This window comes from Pongo pygmaeus, chromosome 9 (assembly GCF_028885625.2).
Source record: "Pongo pygmaeus isolate AG05252 chromosome 9, NHGRI_mPonPyg2-v2.0_pri, whole genome shotgun sequence".
Taxonomy (NCBI): Eukaryota; Metazoa; Chordata; class Mammalia; order Primates; family Hominidae; genus Pongo; species Pongo pygmaeus.
Genome location: NC_072382.2, coordinates 56,189,360 through 56,203,831, shown reverse-complemented (window position 1 = coordinate 56,203,831; position 14,472 = coordinate 56,189,360). Strand labels below are relative to the sequence as shown.

At 44.4% G+C, this 14,472-nt stretch overlaps 1 protein-coding gene across 10 annotated transcripts in view; it reads left to right on the top strand.

Annotated features, from left to right (window-relative positions):
- The window catches only part of NAV2 (neuron navigator 2), a 779,302-nt gene that overhangs the window by 585,251 nt on the left and 179,579 nt on the right, over positions 1 to 14,472 (top strand). For all 10 annotated transcript variants that reach the window (XM_063671085.1, XM_063671084.1, XM_054438543.2 and 7 more), the window contains 3 exons: positions 226 to 1,327; positions 6,705 to 6,817; positions 13,011 to 13,119. In XM_063671085.1, the coding sequence (XP_063527155.1) occupies positions 226 to 1,327; positions 6,705 to 6,817; positions 13,011 to 13,119 (1,324 nt within the window). The remainder of the gene's footprint in view (positions 1 to 225; positions 1,328 to 6,704; positions 6,818 to 13,010; positions 13,120 to 14,472) is intronic.

Sequence of the window (14,472 nt, the reverse complement as noted above, 5' to 3'; positions counted from 1 at the left end):
ACCAAAATGTGATGGGGTCAGGGGGATGTGAACTGTGCAGTATGGAAAGCAGGAGGAAGTCAACCAGGAATTAAAACCTAACCACAGATAATCCACAAAGTGGGCAATGGAGCTATATGGCATTTGGGTTGGGAGTGATTGGTTGTGTGGCCATGGCTGACCCTCCCTGGTCTTCAGTGCAGGTCAACAAGTATGATTCAGGCCTCCTCTCTTCTGTCTCTGCAGAGCCTTTGGCAAGCTCAGCCTCCTCCCACCCCGGAATGAGTGACAATGCACCTGCTTCCTTGGAGAGCGGCAGCAGCTCCACCCCTACAAATTGCAGTACCTCCTCGGCCATCCCGCAGCCCGGTACGGCCACCAAGCCTTGGCGCAGCAAATCCCTCAGCGTGAAGCACAGTGCCACAGTATCCATGCTCTCGGTCAAGCCTCCTGGGCCTGAGGCCCCCAGGCCCACACCTGAAGCCATGAAGCCGGCCCCCAACAGTCAGAAGTCCATGCTGGAAAAGCTGAAACTTTTCAACAGTAAAGGGGGCTCAAAGGCAGGTGAGGGCCCGCGGTCCCGGGACACAAGCTGTGAGCGGCTGGAGACTCTGCCCAGCTTCGAAGAGAGCGAGGAGCTGGAGGCCGCCAGTCGCATGCTCACCACTGTGGGCCCTGCTTCCAGCAGCCCCAAGATTGCACTTAAGGGCATTGCCCAGAGGACTTTTAGCCGGGCACTGACCAACAAGAAGAGTTCTCTGAAAGGCAATGAGAAAGAGAAGGAGAAACAACAGCGGGAGAAGGATAAGGAGAAAAGCAAGGACCTTGCCAAGAGAGCCTCTGTGACGGAGAGGCTGGACGTCAAGGAGGAGCCAAAAGAAGACCCTAGTGGAGCAGCTGTGCCCGAGATGCCAAAAAAGTCCTCCAAGATTGCCAGCTTCATCCCCAAAGGGGGGAAGCTCAACAGTGCCAAGAAGGAGCCCATGGCCCCCTCCCACAGTGGAATACCAAAACCAGGAATGAAGAGCATGCCCGGGAAATCCCCAAGTGCCCCAGCGCCTTCCAAGGAAGGGGAGCGGAGCCGGAGTGGGAAGCCAAGCTCAGGACTCCCCCAGCAGAAGCCCCAGCTGGACAGCAGACACTCCAGTTCCTCTTCCAGCCTGGCATCCTCAGAAGGAAAAGGCCCAGGCGGGACCACCCTGAACCACAGCATCAGCAGCCAGACTGTCAGTGGGTCCGTCGGGACCACCCAGACCACAGGAAGCAATACCGTCAGTGTCCAGCTACCTCAGCCCCAGCAGCAATACAACCATCCCAACACTGCCACGGTTGCACCTTTCCTGTACAGGTAGGAGCTGCCACCCACCTGTGCTGCCTGGGACATTGGGTGAAAGTTCCTTTCTAGTGGATTCTGGGTCTGTAAGGGCAGGAGCTAGACTGTGCTCCAGGAATACTTAAGTCAATAGCTAAGAAACCACGTGATAAGCTCCTAAGCGAAGCAGACACAATGTGCTCCAGGGAGCAGTTCATACAGCACAGGTTGGGGAAGGAACAGAGAAAGCTGAAGAAGGGAAGTAAAATGTGAGCTGATCCCAGGATGCATAGGAATATGGGGACCCCAGGCCTTGTAGCAGCCGCTTCCCTGAGCAGAAAGCATGAAGGCCTAAATATAAGGGTGGGGGCGGTTTGGTGTCAGCCGACAGTCCCCAGCATTAGTCCTAACACATCCCAACATACTTAAAAAATAAAATAATAAACACCTGGCTCAATAACTAAGATTTCTTATAGCAGGGATTGCCTTGAACATCCGGATCCTCACAGTCCTTCCTGCGTGCTGGGGCTTTCTGAAGGGAGAGGGACATAGGGGAGAAGAGTAATGGTAGGGGAGGGGCCGGTTCTAGAAGAACAGAAGAGCTCATGTTCTGAGGAGATAAGCCTGGGTGTTTGTGGTGATGGATGGATCCTTCTGTCCTTATCTGTCCCCCAGCCCCTGTCTCTTTGATGGCACATCCTCAGGACCATGGGAGACTGTGAGGAGCCAGTCCACACAGTGGTGCTGCTGCTCTGTGTGATTCTGGTCAGCGACATTGCTCATTGCTCAGGCTACACCACACCCCTTACTGAATGAGGCACCATGGGCTTCAGGGGCCATGTCATACACATGGATGAGTCCACTCCAGGCAGATGCAAGCTCCCCAGCCCCTGCCCTTAAAGTTCTTATAATTCCCAGAGCTTTCACTGATACTGCCTAATTCGATCCTGTACTGGAGATGAGCAGTGCATTTGGCCACACTGCACAATTGGATAACTAATACTTGTACACACAAAAGAGGATTAATGATCAAGTGTCACATTCTAGACACATATTTTACAGTTGTAACTCAAGTGCATACAGATGCACAGCTGTACACTCACACTCATACAGCCATACATGTGGACACACATTAAAAGTTACATATAAGCATGGACAAAAGTGTACACTCATACATAAAATGCAAAGGCACATATGCATACACGTATTTACATACCTGTTCAGGTGCATAGGTGCATGCCCAGACTTTCAGTTTGCTATGTTTGTGTGATTCCCCAAAGAATTCGATATTCCCTCTTTCCTCCTGAGCTGTGTTCTAGTGGTCTCTGTTACAGTTCCTGCCAATAGCTGGTGGAGGGACTGGCTTAAGTGCTTTCAAAGGAAAGCCAGCCAGCACCAGGCCAGCAAAGGAATGTCAGGCATTGCACTCCTTCCTTTTGTTCTGCTTGCATTCTCCTTCAGTGAGGGTCATACCAATCTTTTTAATTGGGAGAAGGTCTCATTTTATTGAATCAAGTCATCAGCTCAGCTCACAATCCTGAGAAGAGCACCAGGGCTTAGATAATGACTCAGCTGGTCTACATGCATGGCTTTTGTTTCGTTTTGTTTCTGGTTTTTTTTGAGATGGATTGTCACTCTATCGCCAAGGCTGGAGTACAGTGGCACCATCTCAGCTCACTGCAACTTCTGCCTCCCAGGTACAAGCAATTCTCCTGCCTCAGCCTCCTGAGCAGCTGGGACTACAGGTGCACGCCGCCATGCCCGGCTAATTTTTTTTTTTTTAATTTTAATAGAGACAGGATTTCACCATGTTGTCCAGGCTGGTCTTGAACTCCTGAGCTCAGGCAGTCCACCCTCCTCGGCCTCCTAAAGTGCTAGGATTACAGGCATGAGCCATCGCGCCCAGCCATGAACTGTTCTCTGAAGTGTAGAGGCAACTAAATAGCTCCATATGAAATTTTTATAATTCCAATAGCATTATTAGTCTTAAGGTAATACATATTCAGGATTCACAGATTCTCAATTTGCATTTTCAAAATTAAAATATGACAGTCTGATCACCATCAATCCCATTCCTTCTTTTTTTGTTGTTCGCTATAATCATTGGAAAGATTATAAAAGATATAACCTTTTTTTATTTCAAGGTTTTCTATCAGAAGAAAAAGTCTTAATGATAAAGAGCAAATGTCTGACAAAGAGGAGGAAGAGGAAAACGTCTATGATGTGGATCTGACTAGCCCCGTTTTTACGTTAATGCCCACTCTGGGTAACTAACGTCTTTCTCTCCCCTCTGAGTTGCCTTCATCTTTAGGGGAGTCTGGGAAGTGACGCTGGAAATAAGAGCACCAGGATAGGAATCAGGACACCTGGGCCCTGTCCTTTATCAGCCCTTGGTGCCCTCTGAGGTCTTAGGCACTGGCTGCAGGAACAGCTGTTGATCGAGTGTGGGTAGAGAGTCCGCTAAGGGCTTTCCACATCTTAGCTCACTTCATTCTTCCCACACCTCCATGAGCTAGCAGCTTAGAGGTAATTAAGCAAATTGCCCCAAGTCACAGAACTAGACTAGAGGGGCTCATGTTTAAAACCAAGTGTGGGCTGCGCATGGTGGCTTACACCTGAAATCCCAGCACTTTGGAAGGTCAAGGTGGGCAGATCACTTGAGGTCAGGAGTTCAAGACCAGCCTGGCCAACATGGTGAAACCCTATCTCTACTAAAAATACAAAAATTAGCCTGGCGAGGTGGTGCACGCCTGTAGTCCCAACTACTCAGGAGGCTGAGGCATGTGAATCCCTTGAACCTGGGAAGCAGAGGTTGCAGTGAGCCATGATCACGCCACTGCACACCAGCCTGGGTAACAGAATGAGACTGTCTCAAAAACAAACAAACAAAAAAGCCAAGTCTGTCTAACTAGTGAGACCAGGCTGTTAACCACCAGTCTTGACTCTAAATCACTTTATCTTTATTGTCTTCATCTGGAAAGTGAGAAGATTGGATTAGATTAGATTCTATAAAATGGTTTATTCTCCTTTTCTGCTCTAAAATTCTCTCCCTCAAGCTTATGGTTCACTATATATAACTTATAATTTCTCCCCCCCACCAAAACCTCTCCATGTTAAAGTTGTTACCAAGGAGTAAAGGGAAGATGGGTCATTTTTAAAAAAATCACTTAGAATGAATTATATTTATCAATTCAGAAGTAACAGTGGATTCATCTATCACTTTATCACTTTATCACTTTATAGTTTACTAAGAGTTGTGTGTCACATCACCTTTCATTTTTATAGAACCAGAGGAGATTGCTATTATTATCCCCATTGTACAGATGAGGATGCTGAGATTCAAAGAGGTGAAGTGACAACTCAAATTTTGCATGGCTAACAAGTTATAGATCTTAGACCTGGAGCTAGTCGAATATTTAGACTTCCAAGTCTAATGTTCCTTCTAGTACCTAGCATCTTCTGAGACTTAAACATTTCTTATTTATCCAGTCAACACACCCTTCTTGTGTTGCCTGTGCAGCATATGAACTTGAACTAACCTTTGTCTCCGGAGAGCTCTCAATCTAGATGAGGAAAGATTTACTTATTAGATCACATTTTCGCCAACAGGAGAATAAGGAGAGTGCTATAGGATCACATTTTAGCCAACAAGAGAATAAGGAGAGTGCTATAGGAACTCCTGGCAAGGAGTCAAGGAAGGCTGTCAGGCAAAGATGACATGGAAGCTGCATCTTAAAGACAGATTAGCAGCAAACTAAGGAAGGAGGAGAAGGGCCTTTAGGCAGAGAGGTTGCAGTTACTGCAAAGATAAACCTGTTGAAGGCATGTGGAGAGAAGCCACGTGTGGGTGGAGCATAGTAGAGTTGTATGTAAAGGGTTAGAAAGGCAGGAGATGGGGCTGGAAATAAAGGAAGAATGTGGCCATCATCTACCACAATAATGAGTTTAGACCTTATTCTGTGGGTAATGGAAACCACTGAAGACAGTGATGTCATCACGTCAGTATTACAAAAGTCAATGAAGGATCGTGTGGGGAGTGGACCAAACTTAGGAAGAGTGTAGAATGGAGATCACAGATTCAGATGCCTAATTGGCCTCTAAATGGTCATCTAGATGGGTGGCTCAGGGTGAGCGGCTGTGGCAGAGGGAGCCATGCCTCTTTAGAGGGTGCAGCCACCACTTGGCACCAGCAGGTGGCGATCTACAATAACAAAGACTCAGTCTTTCCCAGGCTTTATTGTTTTTACTGGACGAAGGCAGAAATTCAGATATTTATTGTGAAATATCCCGATTTTTAAATGTTGAACTAATTTTAAAACTTTAAAATATTATGCAGACCAGTAGGAATAAATTCGGCTGGTTTCCACACCAGGCTGCCATTTGCAACCTCTAGGTGTGAGGTACCTGTTTCAAAGTACTCACAAGGCCTCAGCAGAGATGATGAGGGCTTGGACCCTGGCTGGAGGTGAAAGGAGCACAGGGATTATGAAATCCTTTAAAGGTAAAGATAACAGAATTGAGAACGATGGCCTCAGTAGGAAGAACAAAGGAGGCAAGAACAGTTGGATGACTTGAGGTTTATCAGTACATCCCTCGTCATCCATTCTCATTCTGGGCAAACGTTTTCTTCACAGATAGTGAAATCGGTTGAATTAGTTCAGGATGCCAGTGCGTTAATAATGTTACGTGCAGGGTCATGCATCTGAGTGTAATTATGCATTTGCATGCCATGCCTGAATGAGCAGAGGTAGCTGTGACAAGAAAACATTGCATGAAGCCGTTGCTTCAATTTGCTTGACAAATAAGGGCATGGAGAGGGTTTGGGGAAGTACGGATTTCAGTCAAGTGTTGAAATAATGATCAATGAGACCTTTCATGTCAGAAGAACTAAGCTCTGAATCAGAGACCTGGAGGGCAAACACACCTGCTTGGCACCCACTTCCGACTGGTTTTATGGTCACCTTTATAGAGAAAACCATGTCAGGAGAATTTTGGGGTGGGGGTGCTGTTAATAGAGTCATCTTTATGTTTGAATTGTTGGCATGGCTGGTTACTTAGAAGTTGTTCTTTGGCATAGGTTAAATTATTCAAACCACCCACTACCCTCCAGCATGTGTCTGGCTAGACCTAGCATCCTGACGGAGGTTCAGAGAAGCATTCCCAAGTGAGGGATTGCAGACCCTCCATCTGGGCAATGAAAAGTTTATCTTTTACAGTTCAGCGGCTCTCTCTGTTCTTAGGACATTGTTCCACATACGGCTAATGAATTATTTGGCGTCAGTCCGCTGGTCCACTCTGTTCTGAAGCTTCTTGCTATAGGAGGTGATGGTGAGGGCTGTGGTTAGACCACAGTGGTCCAGATGTGGTAGTTCCCTCTCATGACAAGTGTGTCTGCTTTGGTTTGTGTGTGAAGGTCTCAGACGGACACTGAAGGGAATGTTACCGCCGAGTCAAGCTCAACGGGTGTGAGCATGGAGCCCAGCCACTTCACCAAGACTGGACAGCCTGCTCTGGAAGAACTCACTGGTGAGTATGGAGCCTCAGAAATCTGTGTCTGTTGGTGATGAGGCCTTCCATGCAATACCTGCTGGAACAGCATGAACCCAGCTTGATTACAAGTTGCATTATGGTTGCATTGACTTTGAGCTAAACAAACTTTCTTTCTTTTTTTTTCCTATTATTTTTCTTCTTGTTTTTCTTCCCTTTTCTGTCCCTCTTACCGTTTCTTCCCTCCTCCCCAGAATTGTAAACAAGTCTCTTACTGGTGTGCCAATCCTATTTTTAAGATACATTCAGTTTTATTCATTTAGTGGCTCTGGACTGCACTGATACTTAACTTTGAATCTTCTTGTTTACTCTTCAGATAAAGTTGCTTTTCAACAAGATTTAGAATTCTAAAATAGTGGATTTTGTTTCTGTATAAAAGCACTGATTTAAAATGTGTTCTTAGAGTCCTACATGAATTGGGGGGGGGAAATTGTAACATGCTTCTTTTTACCAGAAACAAAAAAATATATATAAATTTTATTTAAATGTAATGTAGACAATGATGATTACAGGTACATTATACTGTATGATAGCATAAAATCCACAGCTGTTATATAGTTAATTCTACAAGCATTTATTTTTGGACACTATACTATCACATTCTTAATTAAAGAAGAAAAATCACACCTTAATTAGAATTCTTACTACGGTGGATTCCAGGCTGCCATCTTCTCTGTCTCTTTTCCCCATTCCCCAACTCTGTGTCCCATGCTCCAGCAACTTCTAGTCAGGGAAATGAGTGGTAAGCCATGGATTTATTAGTGGCTGTGTCATTCTTCTCATATCTTACCACTTCCACAGTCGTGTTAAAAACTGAATCCATGCTTAAAATCCATGTATTAAACTGAATATCCCTGACTACAGCATTTTAATAGCCACATTACAGCTGTGGAATTGGTCTGCAGCCCAATGATTGAACCTTACCCATCTAGCAATTAGCCCCAATGATTACTTTCAGAGGATTCTGGTTCCACTGCCTGGGCACAGTGATGGTGCAGAGATTCTTGAAGCCATTTGTAAGCAGTCCATCTTAGAATGATTTGGGCCCCACATTTGGGATTGATTTTGTTTCCTTCTCTTCAAGGTTTGTAGCTTTCTTTCATGTGAGTACATGGATAGCACAGGAAAAGGACCAGCAATGAGAAGGGTGTGGAGTTCAGATGGCTGCTCGAGTCTCCTTGCACATTCCAGGTTGTGTTCTGATGTGCAGACATCAAAAGAGCGAGAACAATGCTTCAGATCCCAGCACGGTTCAGATGTGTGGCCCGTGGAGCGGTGTGGATTCCTGTCAGATGTTGAGTCTCAGCAAAATCCACATTTGAAAAGCAAAAGCAGGAGCCAGAGAATATTCCAAATATTACTTAGATTTCAGAGTGACAGATTGCAGTATGTGATCTTCCCCTAATTTTTCTTTTTATCTCCATGTCTCCACTGTACCAGGACTTAAGAGCTCAGAAACCCTGAGATGCTGTCAGTCGGCTGCGGGGAAGAGACTTGTGCAGCCAGTAATGCTTGACTATGCACTCTTTGGTGTCAAATCAAATGGGGTTGGTCGCTAATGAAAATTCCTTATCAGGGTGACATGTCTTTATATTCAAGCAGTAGAAACCACACATGTGACTATGTTGAATTTTTTTTTATGGAGACACCGAATAATGAATAGCATGAGGTTGAATTTAACTTACCCACAGCCAATCCTTTGAAATGACAGTGAATGGTAGGACTATTTAGAAATGGACATTTACATAACTATTTGATCAATTGCTTAGTTCTTCCTCTTACTTATGCAAATGGGTGGGTTTTCCTATGGTGCGTGGTCATGTACAGAGCATTACAGTTGAGAAATGCATCTTGGATGATAGAATTGAAGGAACCACACACACCTGCTTATCATCCTGCTCATGAATTACTTCTATAGCTTACTGATGACTCATCTTTCAGCCTCTGCTTGAATATTTCTTGGACAAAATGTTGTTCCTTCATAAGGCAGCCCTTTATTTTTTTGCTGTTGTTGACGGCTTCAACAGTTAATGGAGTTCTTTATTCTTACATTTCCAATCACCGGATATAATTCAGCCTTCTGAAGCCCCAGACAGTTTTCATTCTTTTTCATGTTGTAACATATCCCTTAAGGTTTCTTTATTTCCAAGTAAAAATCCTAGATTTTTTCCATGGTCCTTTTGTAACACTTTGATATCCTCCAAACTCAGTCATATTTGGTCACAATACGATGCTCTCCCAATCATGACTAGTGGCTTGAGGTAGAGCCCTCCTTGGCAAAGTGCAGATCGCTACAGGTAGACACTAAAGTTTTAAGACCTCTCCATATGTATGAGCTGAAAGCTCCCTGCTGTTTCTACTGGAGCTCGATTGTGTTTTTATTGTGTTCAGGCTGTGAGTTAGTGGGTAAATCCTACATTCAGGTCATTGGCAGTTCAGAATGTGATCACCTAAGCACATCAGGTGGGTTACTGTTTTGTGTTCCTACATTGCCCTTGGGATCTGATGTAGAACCCTGGAGGAGGGCAAATATTTCCCAGCACGACCCACAAGAGGTAAACAGGACACTCATATTTACTGAGCCCTCATTTTGTGCTATGTGCCATATCATCTGACTCTCACCTTAACCCTTCTAGCGAGAGGTTTTTATGTCCACTTTACAAATGAGATCCAGAGAGGATAAGTGACTTGTCCAGGGTCAAGTGGCTAATAAGCAGCATTGCCACAATTCAAATATTTATCTGTGAAAAAGTGAAGTCCATGCTTTTCCTACAACCCCACACTGACCAAACATGCGTTGCATAATAAACATTTCTTAGACCTCTATAAATTGTGTGAGGGTTACCAAAAGGAAAGATGAGACACCATCCCCAACTCAAAGATCTTTGACTTTCTGTCTGGGTGCAGTAGCTATACCTGTAATCCCAGCACTTTGGGAGGCCAAGGTGAGAGGATCGCTTGAGGCCAGGAGTTTGAGACTAGCCTGGGCAACACATCGAAGACCTCATCTCTGCAAAGAAAACAAATTAGCCAGGCATGGCCGTGCATCTCTGTAGCCCTAGCTGCATGGGAGGCTGAGGTGGGAGGATCTCTTGAACCCAGGAGTTTGAGGCTGCATTGAGCTATGATCACAGCACTGCACTCCAGCCTGAGCAACAGAGCAAGACCCTGTCTCTAAAAAATAAAATAGTTGAATTTCTAATGGAGGGTTAAGACCAGCAACAATCTGTCATTAATAGAGTGATGGATAAGTAAATATGGCTATTGTATTTTGTGCATGTGGTTAAGGTAATCAATTGAGGTAATTTGAAAACCTATGCCTAGACTTAGCTTCATAATCAATATTTTCTAAAGGGCCTAGAGCTAACCTAAGAATCAATATTTTTTTAGCAGGCTTATATATATAAAATGTGGCCAAATTGGCAGTAAAAGATTTCACTGATGGCCCAGAAGGCAGATGCAGTTACATTCCTCCAAAGTCATTAGGGGAAGGTATAATAGACATTCATCTTTGCTTTTGTTTAAAAACACATACATATATATGTATTTTAAAGCACTGGGAGGGAAATGCAAGTTGACCACTTTTCAGATAAGAGAAAAATGCCTTCCAAATTTCTCTGGGTTAAAAGGTGGAAGGAGAAATTGGAAAGCACTTGCATTTTCAAGTAAATTTCCTCCATGAAATCATGGGTATATCATTTACTCCATTCCAGCCTCCAGGCACCACCATGCCAAGAATGACCTAAGAAAGTTGGCATCTATCTCAGAAGAAAAGTTAGTTCTTCTGAGAAACTATATTTCTTAGCTGCCTTGTCCCCTGTTAATGGCAATTGCTGGAAGTTCAACTTGGTGTCTGATGTCAATTCTACTTGCTGCTGCTTGGTGTCTAATGTAAATTCTGCTTGTGCTATGTTCTAGATGGAGATTTCTTTGAAAATATTGCTCAACACTTGAAAATAGTCCTAGGCTTTTAAAGACCCATGATTGTGCTTCCTCAGTCTTCTCAGCTCTCCCTAAAATTACTCTGAGGGAGAAAATATATAATTCTATTAATCATTATTGTAGTTATTGCCCCTCTCCTCTTCCCTTTGTAAGGCTAAAAGAAATGGAACTAGGCCATGTGCGGTGGCTCACGCCTGTAATCCCAGCACTTTGGGAAGCCGAGGTGGGTGGATCACCTGAGGCCAGGAGTTCAAGACCAGCCTGGCCAACGTGGTGAAACCCTGTATCTACTAAAAACAAACAAAAAAATTAGCCAGGTGTGGTGGTGGGCGCCTGTAATCCCAGCTACTCAGGAGGCTGAGGCAGAAGAATTGCTTCCACTCAGGAGGTGGAGGTTGCAGTGAGCTGAGATGGTGCCACTGCACTCCAACCTGGGTGACAGAGCAAGACTCTGTCTCAAAAAAAGAAAGAAAGAAACAGAATTGTCAGAGAAGCCAAAACAGGACTGCACTGTGTCCTAGCTTGTGTGTGGCATATTTCTCATGGTACACTAGTGCCAGCTCAGCTCAAATGCTGCTCAGCCAAGTGTCTTGTGGAAAGTTTTGCCCAGGGAATGGAATACTGTGGTGCTGACAAAGAGGAACCCAGCTGTCTGTTTTCTTTCCTTTTCTTTTCTTCTCTTTTCTTTTCCTTTCCTTTCCTTTTCTTCTCTTTTCTTTTCCTTTCCTTTCCTTTTCTTCTCTTTCTTTCTTTTCTTTTCTTCCCCTTTCCCCTTTCCTTTCCATTCCGTTCCGTTCCATTCCATTCCGTTCCGTTCCGTTCCATTCCATTTCTTTTCTTTCCCTTTCCCTTTCCATTTCCATTTTCATTTCCATTTTCCTTTCCTTTCCTTTTCTTTCTTTCTTCTTTCTTTTTCTTTTTCCTTTCCTTTTCTCTTTTCTTTCCTTTCCTTTTCTCTTCTCTTCTCTTCTTTCTTTCCCTTCCTTCCTTCCATCTGCCTTCCCTTCCCTTCCCTTCCCTTCCCTTCCCTTCCCTTCCTTTACTTTCCTTTTCTTCCTTCTTTTCTTTCTTGGCTGGCTGGCTTTCTGTCTGTCTTTTCTTTCTTGCTTGCTTGCTTGTTTTCTTGCCTTCTTGTCTTTCTGTCTTTCTTGTCTTTCTTTCCTCCTTTCCTTTCTTTCCTTCCCTCTCCTTCCCTTCCCTTCCCTTCCTTTCCCTTCCTCCCTTCCTCCCTTCACTCTCTGTTACCCAGGCTGGATTGCAATGGCACAATCTCAGCTGACTGCAACCTCTGCCTTCTAAACTAAAGACATCATCCAACCTTAGCCTCCAGAGTAGCTGGCACTACAGGTGTATGCCATCAGCCAGGGTTTTGCCATGTTTCCCAGGCTGGTCTTGAACTCCCAGGCTCAAGCGATCTGCCCACTTTGGCTTCCCAAATGCTGGGATTATAGGCGTGAGCCACTGCACCTGGCCCCCAGCTGTTTCTTGAAGGCTCCCTGCTCTAGAGCACCAGCTGGCTTGTGTTGAGTGCTTATGGTGGGCACTGTGCTAAGGGATCTCCAGGCCTGATCCCAGTTTGTCTCCACACATGTCCTTTGAGGTCAGTACTACCACTGTGTTCCTTTTAGAAAAGTGAAATCTGAAGGACAGAGAGGACCAGCACCTTCCCCACAGTCATACAGCCAGTAAGTAGAGGAGCTTGAATTTGAGGTGACGTAATACATCTAACAAGGAAGAAGGCAACCTTTCTCTGTATAAATATTTGTGATTAACAGGTGCACATCTTCTAGCTACTGCAAGCTATGCTTGCAAAGTAGGGCCTAAAATAGCTGCATATATCACCAATAGGTGAGAAAACAAAATGCTTCACTCATTTTTGCATGGGTAGAAAATGACTACCTGGTTGGACCTAACCTGAGCATGTCTCTGTTGGAGACACTGTGGAAACGTGTTTATATCTCAGACTAGGCACTTGGCTTCTCGCACATGCTAGACTTCACCTATTTAAGGAGGCACCTAAAGGAAGAATCTCCTTGGACTTCACACTTCCTTTGGGCTTCCATTCACACTTCCATTCAATCATTCATTCATTCTCAAATCCTTATTAAGCACCCACAGCAAGGCACATGCTGAGCATGGAATATGGTTATGGTCATAGACATGGATGCTGCCGTTATGAAGCTCATGGTTGGTCAGAGAATTAAACTAGTCTTAACCCTCATCTTTCCAGGGGAAGATCCTGAGGCTCGGAGGCTGCGGACAGTGAAGAACATCGCTGATCTGCGGCAGAATTTGGAGGAAACCATGTCCAGTTTAAGGGGAACTCAGGTTACACACAGGTATCTGCAGTGTGAATTACTTTACTGAACTACCTGGTACCCTAATTTTCTCCTGTGTTTGTTCATACCACTAGCAAAGTGATTTGGTTATAATGGATATATAGCCTTGCTTTCCAAATGTGCCGGAATTCACAAAGAATGCCATACAACATGCAGAAGAGAGTTATAGGAAACAAAAAATTAGTATAGACAGATTTTTCTCAAAAGCAGAAGGTTGCTAAATCCATTCAACAAAGGATACTGTAGACCAGCTCTATTTAAATTTCACTTTACTTGCATTTTCTATAACTGTCTGGTGCTGTTGAAATGAGCAGGTGAACTATATTTGACCTGTGTGATAAACTGAATAGCTTGAATTCCTACCCACTCTTCTGATATGCAGCACTCTGTAATATTGTTAGTCATGCATGTGCATAAAACATGTAAGGAAACATTTATAAAAACTTATGATCATGTTTAAACTCTGATTTAGTTGGATGAAATCTAGCATTACATTGGAAACATTTATCAGGTGCTGTCATTGTTGAATAAGAAGTTGAAGAGGATGCAAACCTGGGATGTCTTTTGTGATTTGGGCAGGAGGAGGTTTTATAGTTTGTGGAAATCAAGGAAAGTTCTTGTTGCCCCCACTGAGCTCCCAGGGAGTCTCCTTTGCTTCTCCAATTTCAGTTTCTTTGATAAGTGGCTGCGGCAAGGAAACCACAGGGCTTCCCCACTGTCAGCAGTTTTGGAAGATTGGGGTTAACCACTGTGGGTTCCATCTCCAATAGGACCGAGGCCCAAAACAAGGGGTCCAATCTGAGAAAAATAAGGCCACTTCCAAGATCAGAGGAAAACAAAAACAGCTTAAGGGACCAAATTGGCTCTTCCAGAGGAGAATAAACTCGGGAGTTTGGGGGTGGTACCCTCTTAAACCTTTAGGTATCTGAATGAAGGGGAGTCAGATATTGGATCTTGTGATTCTACCATTAGGTGTGAAACATCCCTCTTTCCACTATTGTCACTGACACTGACTTAATGTTGGCATAGCAGTTTGACGGTGGGATGGTAATTATGACAGGAGGGAAGACTTCAGTGGTTTCTTCTGCAGGGAAGAATCTCATTCTCTGCTCAGTGAGGAAATTCCAGTTTTCCTGTGAAAGTACAGACGAGTCTTGACTGGGTTGCAAGAAACTGCAGCGCTGTGAAAACAGTGGAAGACAGACTCTGCCAAGAGATTGAGCTCATCCTTGGGCAGATTCTGGTCCATGTAACTTGATTGAAGAAAGAACTCAAGCCCAGGCATTTACCAATCTTTCCAGGCTTTTTGGATGAAATATGAGAAAAGCAAAAGTCTGGGGGAAGTGAACCTTA